The sequence below is a fragment of the Choloepus didactylus genome, chromosome 1 (genome assembly GCF_015220235.1).
Source record: "Choloepus didactylus isolate mChoDid1 chromosome 1, mChoDid1.pri, whole genome shotgun sequence".
Taxonomy (NCBI): domain Eukaryota; kingdom Metazoa; phylum Chordata; class Mammalia; order Pilosa; family Megalonychidae; genus Choloepus; species Choloepus didactylus.
In genome coordinates this window covers 3200094-3215674 of record NC_051307.1, presented here as the reverse complement: position 1 = coordinate 3215674, position 15581 = coordinate 3200094, and the positions used below count along the sequence as shown (strand labels likewise).

The 15581-nt window shown below is 52.7% G+C and overlaps 1 protein-coding gene across 2 annotated transcripts in view; it reads left to right on the top strand.

Annotated features, from left to right (window-relative positions):
- RRP1B (ribosomal RNA processing 1B) overlaps window positions 1-13607 on the top strand; it is a 37226-nt gene extending 23619 nt beyond the window's left edge. Inside the window, exons 9-16 of one of the 2 annotated variants that reach the window (XR_005215984.1) lie at window positions 1375-1469; window positions 2012-2109; window positions 3108-3127; window positions 4412-4537; window positions 5158-5867; window positions 8274-8426; window positions 9731-10118; window positions 11001-11086. Coding sequence is in view for 1 of the 2 variants with exons in the window: in XM_037830898.1 (XP_037686826.1) it covers window positions 1375-1469; window positions 2012-2109; window positions 3108-3127; window positions 4412-4537; window positions 5158-5867; window positions 8274-8426; window positions 10055-10118; window positions 11001-11194 (1460 nt within the window). In the remaining variant the exon portion in view is untranslated. Of the gene's footprint in view, window positions 1-1374; window positions 1470-2011; window positions 2110-3107; window positions 3128-4411; window positions 4538-5157; window positions 5868-8273; window positions 8427-9730; window positions 10119-11000 lie in introns of both variants that reach the window. The other variant, XM_037830898.1, reaches the window with a different exon arrangement.
- Window positions 13608-15581: the final 1974 nt, after the last annotated feature.

Sequence of the window (15581 nt, the reverse complement as noted above, 5' to 3'; positions counted from 1 at the left end):
TAGCAGCTGTGAGCACACCCTCGGGGAAGACCCGCAGGTGAGTGAGTTACCTGTGAGCGGGCACTTGCTCCCACAGTGCCCCTAGAGTCTCCCAGCCTCCTTCAGGGCGCTTTCTCTTTGGGTGTTTACCCACTCGGGCCTTCGTCACTTTCCTCCTCTTTCTGTGCGTGGAACTTGACATGGTCCATTCCAATTTGAAGTCGATGCCTATCAAAGCTCTCGCACTGTCTGTGGCATCCCAGGGCTCCACATTAGGTGAACGGTTAGTGGAGTCTACCTGCGCTTTTGGATGTTATGTAGCTGTCATGGGGCAACATTTTCAAAAACTAATGACCAAGGGAAACTTAATAAAATTGAAGGGGAAAAAAAGCAGGATACAAAACTGGGTAGAAGGAACCTGATGTATTAAGCATTTATATATGCCTAAAAAGAAGGATATACACTAAAATGTTAATAGTTAGCCCTAGGTGGTAGAATTATGGGTGATTTCTGTCTTTGTACTTGTCTTTATTTCTATGTTTTCTACAATTATATGATTTTTTTTAATCAGACCAAAAAAAAAGCAAGTCTCTGAAGAAAACAAGAACTGTCTGATTTTAAATTCGGTGTAGGTGACAGAGTTAATTAATGACCTTGAGCAAATTTTCTGTGGTCCTGAGAGCTGTCTCTGGGTCCCTCCTGCCAGCCACATTTTTGTCTTGGCATTTTCTCTTCCATGCACATTTCTGGAAATTCTCTCTGGGTCGTTCATCTAGTGTGTGTTGAGCACCTGCGGCAGGTTAGATCCTGTTCCATCTTCTTAGGCCGTGCCCAATGCCACATCTCCAACAAGCGTACAGAGTTTAAAATGCACACATCTGCAGAAAATTGTGACCTTTCATTAGTACTTTCCATCCCCTTCTTCACAGCTGTTAATACCCTTTGAATTACTTTTTAAATGCCAGAAATTAAATTACGTAGTTTGAGGTGGCCACGTGAAAAGTTAGTGTACTTCTATGATAGGTTTTAACCTTGGTCCCAAGCTCTTATCTGAAGCTGGGGCCGAACTCATAAGTCCTTTCTCCTCCTCCTAACCCACCAGAGCACCCAGCTCCTTGATGCACCGGGTCCTCCAGGCGAGCTCCCCGTCCCGTCCGCCGGGCCGTGGTGTGGTGGGTGGTCCCAAGTGTGCAGGGACATGCTGAGGGTTGGGGGGAGGGGTGCCCTTCTCCATGAGGCTCGACCCATCGTACATAGAAAAAGCAAAAGGTGTGGCTTCTGCCCAGCCCACCCTCGTTCCCAGGGACCAAAAGCCAGAACATCTTTGGGAAATTATAACTGTATTGGCACAGTTTTCCACTTCAAAGAATTTTGTCTTTGGATATACTTTGATAGCCCTGGGCAGATATCACTCAAGAAAAGATGGAATCGGAGATGAAGGTGAGAGAACTGACTGCGGCACCTTCGAAAACACTGGGCCGCTGCTCCAGGTTGGTAGTAGCTGTTGCTCTTTCTAGAACATAGAGTCACTCCAGATATGCCTCGCTAATCGGGATCAAAGGATCGAAGCTGATCACGCCGTTAGGGCGATGTGTAAAGTTCTTTTTAATCTCTGCCATCACTAGCGCCACACAGTAGGCTTCTTTGAGACAAAGAATCTTAGATATGTTAGGATTCTGAAAGATATCAGTCCTCATTTTGGTTCTCTTTGCTAAGATGCTCTATTCCATACAACAAAACCGGCTCAGTGGTACTTTCCAAATAAAAGAGTTTTAATATGTTACCCTATTCAAATTGAAATTCTAGATTAAGCTTAAAAAGAAGCACACCCAGCTTCTCCGAAGAAGAAATGGTTTATGAATTATTCAAAGATACTGCTTAAGCTTATGATTTCCAGGTCTCACCACATGCTTGTTTAGAATACTCTCTGGCTAAACCTTCCAAATCCCATGCCACTGGTTTTCTGTTACTAGCACAGGTAAATAACCAAGTCCATGCTACAGATTTATGTTCAGTTTCTCTTCTTACATAGTTTGACTATAAGGCTGTTGCTGATCGACTCCTGGAAATAACCAACAGAAAAAACACCCCACCCTTCAACAGGAAACGTCTCTCTAAACTGATCAAAAAGTAAGTGGCGGGCGAGACGGCTGCATTTGCTTGGCCTTCGGCTCAAGCCCAGGCCTTCTGTGGACCTGTGGAGTAAGACTGGCTCTTGCCATGCTTGACTATTTTCCTTTGTCCCTCACTGTGTGTGATCACAGCGGTGTAACACACCTGCGCACACTGGAAGGGTTGGCGAGGCAGCGGTGTGAGTGTGCAGCTGCTGTTAGCTGTGGGTGTGCGGTCACCACAGGGAAGGACTTCATCCCTCAGCCACTCCCCCACCGCCCTGTGGCAGGGTCAGAGGTCTGAGTGTCATGACTTCGCTCCGTCCCTCCCTGCAGGCTGTGGGATGTCGGGATGGATGGCTGTGGGTGGCCGAGACGGAGCGTGCTCTTGCCATGAACTGGCCACGTAACATACATTAGATCGTTCCACGTGAAGCAGAGCCTGTAAGATAGAGCCCACACTCGCCCCATTTTACAGATGGATCGGCGGGGACACGGGGCAGGTTAACTAGTTTGTCTCAGATCACCTGGCTGCGTGTGGCTTGAATCTGCCCTGCTGCACCTCATCCTGGATTCTGACTGTGGGGCCTGTGCTTTTCGCCTCCACATCACACAGCTGCCTTGCACTGGCTTTTTGTTCCAGTGCACCGAAATCAGGTGCACTCCACTTGAACAAAGGAGGAGAATGGAATGTAAGTTCTAGAATAGAGAGCTAAGCCATTTCCGCCTTGAGAAAAGGTTCTTTTCTTCCTTTTTATTTCGGTGTGTCAGGACAGAATCATGAAATGAGTGTGTCCTTGATGACCCAGTGACAGCTGAGAGCAGCTTCTCCCTTCTTTGTTTGCCCTGGTATCACACGACCCTTGCTCGGTGATGTTTGTTCTTAAGGAAAAAGAAAGTGAATTGACAAATATCCAAAGATTGCTGGTGTTTTAAACATTTAATGCCTGTGCTGGTAGAAGATGGAAAGAGGGGATTTCCTTATAAACCCTGGTTTGCTTTGGTTTTGTTTTTCAGATTCCAAGATCTTTCTGAAGGTGAGGAGAGTCAAAGGATCCTGACCCAGGGCATTCTTACGTGAACTCCGACCCCACTGAGGGCATTTAGTAAATGCAAATGGTGGAAAAGGGGTTTTGGAAACGTCTTGTAAGGAACAGTGGCTCCTGGTTGTGAAAGGATGAAGGGGTGAAGCAGAAGCCCTGTGGAGCGCCGGGTGCCTGGGGGCACTTCCTGCCCACCCACTCGTGAGCCAGGCCTGGGGCATGTGCTCCTCCTGAGCTCAGGGGTGGGGTGTTTTGTTTGGGGTTTTATTGTTTTTCAACAAGATGGATTTTTATTGGTCTGAGAAGGTTCCCATTTGATCCTTTATGAGTCTCTCAGGGTTTCTTTCCTTTTATGATGCATTATCCCCCTTGGGAAAAGTTTCTGTCTATAAACCTAGTTGTTTCGGTTTGCTAACGCTGCCAGAATGCAGTATACCAGAAATGGGTTGGCTTTTACAATGGGGATTTATTAGTTTACAAATTGACAGTTCTAAGGCCATGAAAATGTCCCAATTAAGGCATCAACAGGACTGTACTTTCTCTGAAGTCAGGCGACTGACATCCAGGGTTCCTCTGTCCGATGGCCAGGCACATGGCCGGTGACTGCTCCTTCTCTCCTGGGTCTCATTGCTCTCAGCTCCTGGCTTCAGTGGCTCTCTCCGCTCCTCCAGGGCTTTCCTCTAAGTTCTCTGGGTGTTTCTTTCTCTGAACTCTATTGGTTTTTGTTTTTTTTTTATCCTCATAAAATACTCCAGTAAAGGATTAAGGCCCACGTTGAATGGGGTGGGTCACATCTCAGTTGAAATAACCTAGTCAAAAGGTGTTGCCCATAATAGGATTGCATCCATGGGAATGGACTAAAAGAACATGGTCTTTTCTGGGGAATATAACAGCTTCAAACCAGCACACTAGTTATTACATTTGAGCAAATGAATGAGCCCACTGCCACACCTCAAGCTCACAGGGGTGGCTAATGATTTGGCAAAGCTGCACGGGGAGATTGCCTGACCCCCGCCCCTGCAGAGGGTGAGCTGTGCATGGTGTGCACCCAGAGGTGTTGATCCCTCACCTTGCCTTGGCTGAGAAATCCACCCGGCTTTTTACACCTGTCATTTCTATGTCAGCTTTTAGGCTTGGATTGGAGAAATAGTGGGGAATAATGGCTGCAGAGCAGAAATCAGGGTTCAAGATGGACCTGGATGCATTGGGGAGGGCCGCTGTGGGCAGAATCGCAAAGGTCCCCACAGGCTGACTGGATGTGACTCTGGTGTCTGACAGGCAGCGTGCCGCAGCTCAGCTTGACGGAGGACCTTTCTGCTGACGCCGATGACAGCACCAGTCCAGGAAGGCAGAAGAAAACAGGAAACACGCTTTTAGAGCAAACCAGCTTGGAGAAAGCAAAAGGTAAGCTGCAGAGCTTAGAGTCAGCGAGGGCTGGGAGGGAGGGCAGCCAGGCCCTCTGGCAGCAGGGTGCACCTTTGAAATCTTGAGACCCTGTGAGCCCGTGACTTCAGAAATCATCAGAAGCAAAGCCTTTTTTTTAATGGCTGAAAACTTTTTCCAAATGTTTGCTGTTTTATGTGGAACCAATTATTCCAGCCTCACCAAGCACAAAGCTTCTGCTTACTCCTGAAGGTGTCTTGAAGGGGAAAGATGGGTGAGGACTGGGAAGTGCTAGATAGGGGGGCTGCCCTTAGGGGCAGTGATTTCCTTACTATCCTGGCTCTGTGTTTTTTAGTGTATCAGTCGGGTCAAGAAATCCTTTGGTCTTAAAATGAGTAGGTATCTGGATATTATTTCAGTCCCACCGATACTGAAGTTTCCAGTCACAGCTGCAAATGGGAAGAAATGGGGCAAATGAGAGAATTAGTGGCATTCCAGTGCATCAGGGAGGACAGAAATGTTTCTGCTGGTAAAATGCCAGAAAGTTCTCTCTGCTAATCAGCCTGCCTCGGGATCCAGCAAGGCCTTGTTTCCACATGACATCAGGGCGCGTGGTGATCGGTCTCTGTGTGTCCTTACAGGAAACAAATGCTTTCTTGCTGCAGAAGAAGGAAGTGAAGCCAGTGTTCCAAAGAGGAAAAAGAGGAAGAAGAAGAAGAAGAGTCTCCAGCCTGAAAATGTCAATTCGGGGGATAAAGCCGTGTGCGTGGAACAGAATGGGAGCCGGGAGCCAGAGGCAGGCGACAGGAAAGACCAGAAGGGAAGTGCGGCCGAGAGTGGAGCGGGGACCCTCCCCAGCACTGCAGTGGAGACCACCCCCACACAAAACAAAAGGAAACGACCGAGGAAGAGGAGCCTGAAGGTCCAGGAAGGGACCGTGGAGTTAGCAGCCTCACCTCCAGAGGGCGTGTTTCAGAGAGGCCCGGGCAGCCAGCACCCTCAGGAGCCTGCCGCCCCTGCTTCCCCACCAGGTGGGGTCCAGAGCCCCAAAGGGAAGCAGAGGCCCAGGGCCCCTCCTGTTCTCCGCGGCAGCCTGGCCCCACAGCCCCCGCCCCGGCTGGAGAAAGAAAGCCCCCCTGCAGGCCCGGGGGAGGAAGGGGGCCTCCAAAACCCCCTGCCTCCGGGCCTCAGACTAAAGAAGAGGAAAAGGGAACCCAGCAGCCCTGATCTCTGTGACTTTTCGAATCAGAAAACTGCCATCTTGAAAAAGAGAAAGAAAATGAAAGAGATGTTGAACTTGGTAGAACACAACGGAGTATTTAAAACTGAGGCCAAGCAGATCCAAGCTCTGGTAAGGAGGGGAGAGCCGAGGCTTTTGTGCTGAAGTCCTTGGGGGGGCTCCTTGGCTCCCTTCGGACCCCTTATACTGAGGCGGCAGGTGGGGCTGGCACACAACTCGAGCAGGCCAGGATTTCTAGCAGCCTTTGTCAGTGCATAGAGGGGCCTTGTACAAGTCACCAGGCCATGCTTGCCAGCTGCAGAGGGTCAGCTGCAGGCTGTGGAGACAGCTCCCATGAGCAGGCAGGCAGGCCTGCATTCTCCACCAGATGCTGCTCTCGGTTTCTCCACCAGGTGATGCCTAGTCCTGGGCCCTTTGGCTAGAGAGGAAGCCCCAGGTCCTCCTGCCTTGCTCACACTTGCAGGTGCAGACTCCTGCCCTCCCTTGCACGTCTCATCTGGGCATATGACTTGCTGTTTAGTGGGTGGTAGCTGCAGGCCTGAGTCTTAAGGAATGGTTGTCGGGTCACACCAATGCCCACTGTGCATGTTTTCTCTGCAGAGGCCGAGGTGGGCTTCGGGCTCCAGCTGGCCTGCAAAGCCTGGCATAGACTCTGGCCTCTTTCAGAACATGGCTGCCGGCCCTGCTACTGTGCCTGTGTCCACACACGCCATTTGCAGCACTGTGTCAGGGCTGGGGTGGACTTGGTGAAGGCCAGTGCAGGCCTCTCCATTTCTAGTCTCAGGCCTTGGCCCAACTTGCTGCGTCACCTTCATGATGTCACCTCCTACCCCTGATACTTCCTTCACCTTGATTCTGGTGCTCACTACCCTCCCTGGCTCCCTCCAGAGAAAAGTCTAGACTTTACACTGACCTCAGAAGGCCTGCAAGATTTCCTGCCATGGCTTCCTGGCCCCCAGCTCCAGCTCTGCACACCCATGGGCACTTCAGGCTCAGCAGGCTCCCCTCTGCTGGGACTCTGCCCAGCCCTGGGCCTGGGGGCTGCTCGCCGGCCGGTGTGGGGCTCCCTCCCCAGAGAGGCCTCTGGCTGCTTATCACCCCACCCTCCTGCTTTCAGGACCTTAGGCCCCAGCAGAGACTGCGCTGAGGGAGTGGGCTGGGGACGAGACATCTAAACCTGCTGCACGTGGGGGTGGGGCATAAAGAAGGTGTGCAGAGTCCAGACCCGTTGCACAGCTACTGAGTCTCGGTCCCTGAGGGCGAAACCTAGAACCCGGTTTTGTTCTGCTCTCACAAGATTCCCAAGTGGACAGAACGTTCTGCTGACCAGGTGCTCTTCAAGGGCCTGCCCAGCCCTGATGTGTTGGAGGCTTACCTCCTGTTGCCCCCCACCATCATACTGCCGGGCTCACCTCCTGTCCCCCCACCCCTGGCAGGCTGGGGCTTAACTGTTAGCCCTCCACTCCTGACATGCTGGCCTTACCTCCCGTGCACCTGCTTGACCTCCCGTAGGGCCCACCAGCATACTGCATGCTGACCTGTCCCCCCACCCCCGACCTGCTGGGTCTCACCTGTCGGGCCCTGTGCCCCCACATACAGGTGCCGTCGCCCTCTGCCTCAGTCCCACTGCAGCAGGTACAGAGACTGGGGTCGCTTGGGAACAACAGCCTCCCTGGCCCCCTTCTACTCAGCCGGGTTCCTCTTTCTGTCCTCACAACTCCTGTTCTCCCAAAGTCCTGGACTCTGGAAGAACGTGGGCAGTGTGACCTTTCCCCGTCCCCTCTCTGGCTGGAGAGCAGCCCAGGTGAAGCACACTCACATGGCAGGGGCAGGGGGCCTCTGTGACTCAGCTCCACCGGGGTCTCTGTCAGCCTTGGCCAGACGGCAGTTCTCACTACTCACTAATCCCACCCAGCGGCTCCAGGGCCCAGCGGGGTCTGCTGCTCCAGATCCCGGGAGTCACTGGGGTCTCTGCATCGGGTTTCCCAGACCCTGGGACCCCAGAGCTCTAGCACAGTCTTGGGTTATCGTCAGCTGGCAGACCCCGGTGATGCACCCTGTCCACATGTTTGAGCCCTGGAACCCACCGCAGACGTCGGGCGCGCCCATTCATGCCACTCAGACTTCCAGTGGACATTTACGTCTTTGATCAGAAAGGAGAAAATGAGTGGCTCTTTAACAGATGACCCTTGAAAGCCCCAAAATACTCAAAACCTGTTACCTGAGTTTGAAGATGGAGATAATAAAAATGGGTTCTTGTTTCTGGGAGTCCAGGGCTATGGTGAGGTAGTGCTTCTCTGAGTGGAGTCTGTGTTCTACGAGTGGACATGGCACAGAAAGAGTCCTGTGGGCTGACTCAGTGGTTGCTTGGGTCTCATCTTCGATGCACAGGTTCCTGGGAACAGGCCTCTGTTTATCTGCACCCTCTTCGACCTATTTTTGCTTCCTGTGTGCATGGGTGACAGAGCCGGTGTGGTGCAACCCCTCTCTTTGATTTCTCGCCCCTCGCCCACATAGGGAAACAGTGGAACTTTCATCTCTTTGAAGAAAAAGAAGCTGAGGACAGAGAATGACTTTGTGAAGTTCGACACCCCCTTCTTACCAAAGCCCTTGTTCTTCAGAAAAGCTAAAAGCAGTGCTGCCATCTCCTCTCTGAAGCCCGCCATCCAGGTACACTGTCTTTGCTGTTGGCAAAAACCAAAACGGTGTGCTGGGGCATTGGCACTGCCACCCTCAGAGCAGGGCTGTGGGCTAGCTGCCTTCCTGGGTCTAAGTGCATCTCGGCAGCCCTTCGGCCCTGGGGTTCCGTCCACAGGAGCCGGCTGCCCAGGAAAGGAGCCCAGGTCCACCCTGCCAGGCAGTGCTCGTGCCCCAGGGAGCCCAGAATGCTCTAGGCCGTGTTCTCAGTCCAGGAGTCATGTTGTGCTCGCGTCTGGGTGGTCTGGGACCGATCCTGCGGGATCCCACAGCAGAGGGGACTTGCAAGTTCAGGTCATGATACAAATTCTCAGGGAGGCAAGGGGGGCCCATCAGCTGATATGTGGTCAGCAGGACCAGGGAAACCGAGTCTTAAAATCCTTGGGAATAGGTGAAAGATGTGTCGCAGAAGAGGAAAGAATGCCCAGAGGAGACCATCTTTATACCTCAGATGGAGGAGGAAGGGCTGGGCAAGAAGGGGCGCAGTGGTTTCCAGAAGGCCAGGCGATGTAACAGTGTGTCGCAAAGGGAAGGTCAGCTCTGTCAAGTGCTGCTGAACCAGCGGTCCAGAGAGACAGGAGTCTTCTTTGGATTCAGGAGATAGACAATGAGCTGCTTTCAACCGACTGTACAGTCTCTGGGGCTGGGCTGGGCTGGGCGGCGCAGGCCCCTGCACTGGCAGTTTGGGCTGGCCGGGAGCGACCCTGGGTGTGGAGACCCTGAGTGAGCGGCAGTTCTGAGCAGTGTGTGCTTTTTGAAAGGCCTGAGCCAGCAGAGGGGCTGGTGTGGACATGTATGTTTAGGACGTTTCAGGGATACTTGCTAAGTGCCTCGAGGCTTGCAGCAGCCCGGTGCCTCTCCTGAGATGTTTACAGTGTTAAAGCAGAAATGATACAAGGTAGAAAAAGGGGATACCAACAGAAATAGAGAGTTCCCAGCAGGGAATTTTAGGAAACAATGCAAAATGGATTAGTGTCTTGGAATCTTTCAAAAAGAACAGAACTTAATTTTAATGAAGTATTCAGATACACGAATAAATGGGAGTCTTTGTGTCCAAGAAGTTCAGAAATGCATATCCTTTGTCCAGTGAAGCCAAATTCCATTCTAGGTCAAGTCTGTTCAGTTTCATACAGCATTCGAGTTAAAACTTCAAAACTCTGCAACAAAATAAATAAGAAGCATTAAAATGTGTCCTTACAGTGTTTTGCTAAGGACGTTTGTTCCTGTTATTTAAGGGATTTTGAACATCGGTTTTCCTTTCTTCACTGGGAATGCAGGTGGAGAAGCAGTGCCGCCGCCAGTGAGGCAGAGACACGTCCAGCTCGTCCTGCAGCGTTGTCGGGGGTGGGGGGTGTCACCGCGTGTGAAAGCGCATCATCAGCGCACCAGGCCAGGGAGTGCAGGGTCGCTCGGCCCTGGCGTCCCCCCCGGTTGACCCAGCACCGCTGCGCCCCTTGGCGTCTGCTGTGTGGTGGTTGGTGGGCAGCTAGGGAGGGTGGTGCTCTTTCCCGGGTTCCCAGGTGCTCTGCAGGGTCTCCGGGGAAACGTCCGCCAAGCACCCTGACTCCATCTGTTGTGCGCCCTTTATTTCTCCTCTGCAGTTAAACCGAACGCCGTCCAGCTCCAAGAAGGTCACCTTCGGGCTGAACAGAAACATGACTACAGGTGAGTGTGGGCTGTGCTCCAGGAGCGTCTAGCCGGAGCCCTCTCGGGAGATGGGCTTGGAGTCCCTTAGACAGCAGAGCTCCTTCCACAGGAGTGTGCCCACCAGCCCTGAGCTGGATGCGCATCCTCGCTGAGCTGTCGGTGGGGACATGGGTGGGTGAGGTTTCCGGGGAGGCTCCCAGGTAAAGATGTGCAAAGCCCCTCTCCCAATCCTGCCCCTCTCTGCTGAAACTCTGAGCCAGCTGCTGCCCAGGAAGGAGGCCAGAGGGGGGCCTGGCTGGCTCCTGGGGACGCCCATCTTACCACTTGTAGTAGTTGTCTGGGATTTTTTTAAGAAACCTGACTTTTTTCAAGTCTAGAATGCATTTAAGACCTGACCACAAGTGAGGGTGTATGTGTGTGTGTGTGTGCACATGCATGTGTGCAGAGGGACTGTGTGGAGACTGCCCAAGAGGCTCTGCTGCACTTGGCTCACGAGGTCCCCTCAGCCAGGGCTTCCTGTGGCTCCCCATTCCTGCCCCCCTAACCTCCACCTTCCGAGCTCACCCTCCAGGGCCTGAGCCTCCTGGCTCCCCTCAGATTCTGCTCGGGGACGTGCCGCAGAACTTTCTAGGCCCTTGGGGCAGATTCTGGGAGATAGGAAGGTCCTTGGGTGCCCACTCCAGATGTGGCCTTGTGGGAGGCACGCACACATGCCACCGTGGGAGGCACGCACGCACAAACACTACCGCGAGTGAGGGGCAGCCCAGCTCCATGCTGGTGGGCCCAGGACCTGAGCATGGGCCTGTGACAGGCATGGTGCCAAGGCAGGGACGCGGTAGAGTGGCTGGAGGGACAGCGAGGTTGCACCCCGGTAACGCATCCTTCCTCTTGTTGGAGCAGAATTCAAGAAGACCGACAAGAGCCTCCTGGTCAGCCCCTCGGGCCCCTCCAGAGTGGCCTTCAACCCGGAGCAGAGACCCCTCCACGGGGTGCTGAAGACCCCCTCACGCTCACCTTCCAGCGCCCTGCTGGCACCCAAGCGGCCGCTCACCGCCCCTCCGAAGAGAAGACCAACCGCCATGGACTTCTTCTGAGACCCGGGGCAGGTGTCTGTGTCCAAGACTGTTTTGTACAGAGGCTCTATAAATTATATCCTTTTATAAACTCCTTTGCAGCATGTACGGAAGGTTCTAGTTGTGAGCTGGGGCACATGCTTCTCTGCCCGTTTAGGCTGCAGCTGCGGCCATGTGGCTACAAAGATTGTTGAGGCTCTCCAGGACCTCACAGTTGGGGAGACCCTCAGTGATTAGCTCTCAGGTAGGAGTGGAGACCCCGACTGCTCTGTGCGTGGAGCTGAAGAGAGCACGCTGATGCGTACTTTAAATAAGCGATGCCCTTAGCACAAAGTACGGCATTTTGTTCCTAGTCAGCCCTCAGTTTAGGCGGAGCTGCAGTCCTGGGGTTGGCTCTCTGGTTATTTCTGTCTTTCTAACGGTGCTTTAAGCAGCGTATGTGGGGCTTCATTTTCAGGCCCTGAGGCGCCCACAGTTTGCCCACTGGGGTGGTTCAGCAGCGAGGCTGAGGTGGTTCTGCAGGTCTCACCGGGGGGTGGGGGCAGCCCTCCGCCCTCGGGCCTTCCTTCCCCTCCACCTTGTTGTTCCTTCCCCGTTTTCCCTGCCGCTAAGGCCGGCCCAGCGTGTCTTCAGGAGGCGGCCGGCGCCCCATTGGGCCTCCTCCAGGGTCTCCTTTATTTGGACCTGAAGGACCGGCAACCCCCAAGGAGCTTCCCCGTCTTGGGTGGAAACCGGTGGCTTTGAAGTCTAGGCTGCAGTGTTAAAAAGAAAACCTGAGTTCCTTCTGAAATTCAGACAACAACCAACCTTTGAGCATACGGAATTTTCCCCCAAGTTTTGTGTCATTGTTTATTTGTTCATAGCTATCTGTTGTCTCAGATAGAAGGTACTGAAGCTTGCGCTTAGAGATTTTTAGTTATGAACTTGGTGTTGAGAAGGAGCTCAGACTTCAGTGGGAGGAGCAGGGGTGGACTTGGCACTTCAAGTCTCAGGACACCATGTGTCGCTCCCGGAGCCGAGCGACGGGTGAGGGGCAGCTGCGGGAGCAGCTCAGGGAGTCCCCCGTGGCGGCAGTGTGCGAGGCCACGTGGCAGGTCGCTTGAGTCACGTGCACAGCGCTTTCCCAGCCGACCCTCTGCTCCAGGGATTTCGGGTTCCCTGGAAGTGAAAGCCACCTCGTCACCCATCCACCCCCCCGCGCAGGAGCCCCATGTCTCCCCCAGCCCAGCATACCGCTCCCCACTGCTTCTCCAAGTGGGTCTGGGGGCCCTAGGTGGGGCGGCTGGGGGCTCCAGGTCCACCAGGGCCGCAGGGCTGCCCCCCTCGGCCTCGGGTGCATTCGTTTGCAGTCAAGGGCAGGGCCTCCTCTGCGGCCGCTGCGTGGAGAGAGGAGATGCTGGCTTTGTGGCCTGCCTGCTCTGTGTTGACGTTTTATCATCCCACCATGACAGACGAAGCAGTGAACGTTGCGCTGTTAAAGTTAGACCCCTGTCGGAAGGAGGGGTCTCCTGCACAGCATAACTCCGGTGGTGCATGCATGATTTTTTAGTGTGCTGTGTTGATATACTTAAAGCCAATTCAAAACCAAAACTGATAGAATGATAAGATCAGATTTGAGTACTCAGATATTTTTAACTTTTTGTTTAAAAAAAAAAAGTATTTAACGGTTTTCTCTCAGCTTTAAACGTGTATCCTGTAGCCAAATGAGCCCTCCAATCCAACAGTGTTAAGGGGTCTTCTGGGGCAAAGACGGCACATTTGTCCTCTGGCTGCTGTGGGAGCTTCTCTGACACTGTTTATATATTACCTGTCTGTTCTGAATGTGCTGTGGATACACCTGTCAAAATCTGACCTGTGAAACTGTCCAGGAGTGACAGTTAGTGGCTTGGATTCTATTTGTCCTTCTCTAAATCTGTCTTTACTTACTCTATTTTGTGGGTAAGTTGAATAGGTTTCCTGTAGCTTATTTTTAATATGTCACATAAAGAAAATGTATTTAGAATACCTGTTTTTCTAATCGATGCATGTTATTTTCCTAGGTAAAATTGCCAGAGGTGCTTGGAGTAAAAAAAAAGATGAAGTAATTTAAGTTAATACTGGTGATCTTAAATCATAGTATTTTGTAAAATGATTATCACCCCACATGCATGGGTCTGGTCAATTTTGTACAATTTGGTATCAGACTTTACAAATTTTATTATCCTTTTTAACTTTTACTGAAATGAAAGCACAAAGAAGTATAGAGAAAATCTAGAAGCAGTTGTCAGTGCTGGAAAGAATATAAAATGGAGTCCATCTTTTAATCTGTGTGTGTTTTCTCTGAACTTACCTGACTGCTGGCGGGGACTGTTTACAATCCGTTTGTATCGGTGTCTGCAGTGTTTGTCAGTGCTGCTCACAGCCACATCCAATTAAAACATTGTCTTTGACCTTGCATTTGTCTTTGGTGTTAACTGTCAGTGTGCATAAAAATGCACCTGTCTGGGGACGCTCGTGATGCAGCAGGGTTTAGAAAATGTGGCCGCGGTCAGGGGAGGTTGGGAGCAAGGCCTCCGGGTGCCGCCCTGTGTCCTTGGCTGCAGCCCAGAGCCAGCAGGGGTGGCTGGGCGAGACCTTCTGAAAGGTTCACGGAGACGCTGGCTTCTGGCGCGGTGCCCTGTGTTCCAGGGGAGCACAGCCCGGGTGTCGAGGGCCCAGTCAGGCCACTGCCTGCCAGCCAGTTTGCCAGCTGGGGACCAGCGTCGGTTTTGGTCAATGTTGAGCAAACGCAGTGCAGACCTGCTGTCGACTGAGGTTCCCGTCCACACTGTGCAGAAGTTCCAGAAACTCCCTGAAACGAAGGCAGAAGACCAGAAGGCCCCCTGTTCCCGGGCCCCCCTCTCGGGTGGCCTCCCTCCGCTGCAGTCTCGTTCTTTAGTCCTTCTCCTCCTCCTCTAAGGTGCTCCAGACACCAGGAAGCACACCTTTCCCAGCAGGTTTCAGGGGTCATGGTAGACGAACATCCCTCCCCCAACTCTTAACAACCTAATGTCGCACCTAGAACATCATTTCTGTTCTCTGGCTCTGGAGGTCTCTCCGCTTTTGTGCCCACAACTCTGAACCTCCAGCTGTCTGCTGGGGCCGTGCTCCCTTCCTTGGCCGTTCCCAACCTCCACACTCCCATTTGGCTCTCCCAGTCCTCAAGATGTTCCCAGCTCTGGCCCTGCCTTCCTACCTAGGAGCCCAAAGGTGCTTGCAGAAAGCAGCTTCCCGTATGACTGGAGCTGCCCTCCTTAGCAGAGAGCTTGTGACATGGCCCTCTTGACCCCACACTCTCACAATATGTCCTCCACACAAAGCCTCCATCGGCAGGTGCTGACCGAGCACCTGCTACCTGCTGGTCCCATGCTAAGTGCTAGAGCGGCAGCGGTCAGCAGAAAATGCCTGCACCCGTGGAGCTGGGCTTCTCATGGGGAAGGCAGACAGCGAAGGAACAAATAAAACCCGTGTGGCGGGCGCTCGTGCTGTGCTGTGAGAGGTGACCACCTACCGCGAGTCTGGTCAATTCTGTAGTTTGATATCAGACTTTCCAAACTTACTATCCTTTGAGATTTGTACTTAGTGCACAAAGAAGCATAAGGAAAATCTGGAAACAGGTGTTCATTTCTGTTAAGTGTTGGAAAGAATATAAAGTTGAGTCCATCCTTTCATATGTGTGTGCTTTTTTTAACTTACCTGGCTATGCTAGTAGGGGCTGTGTGTTTACGAGAAGGTAACATTTGAACAGAGTCTGAAAGAGATTGAAAAGTGAACCATGTGGATACCCAAGCAGAAGAAAGAGAAGGTACAAAGGCCCTGGGGCAGGAGCATGTTCAGTAAATTCAAAGAACAGCGAGGACAGAAGCTTCCAGAATGGCAGCACAAGGAGCCCAGGGAAAGCTCCCGAGAGCAGGCACCTGTAGTTCTGGTCAAAATTAGCAGACACCATTCAAAATTGGGAGATTGCTCAAAGGGTTTACAACAAATTGAGAATGTCTTCGATAAAACCTACAGAAACTTGGTGGGAGCAGTGGGAGGCCATGGCATTGGAGTTGGCAGATGCACCCATCCCCCCACAGCCCTGCCCTGCCGAGGAGCTGTCACCTGGGCTTGGCAGCCAGTGGTGGTTCCCCCTCCCTGCTCCCTGGGGTGTTGGGGCTGATCCGGATGGACTCGGCAGCTGATGGACACGGCACAACACTGCAGAAGACGATATCAAGAGGGCTGCGGCTGCTGGGTGACCCCTGCTCCCTCATACCCACGCCCACCAGGCTGGTGAAGACCACATCTGCCTTTGCCGAGCAGCCCTGGGCCAGGGGCTCCTCAGCTGCCATCACCGCAGCTCTGGGCAGGAGGAGCTTCTGCACGTCGACTGGACGCCCATGCACAT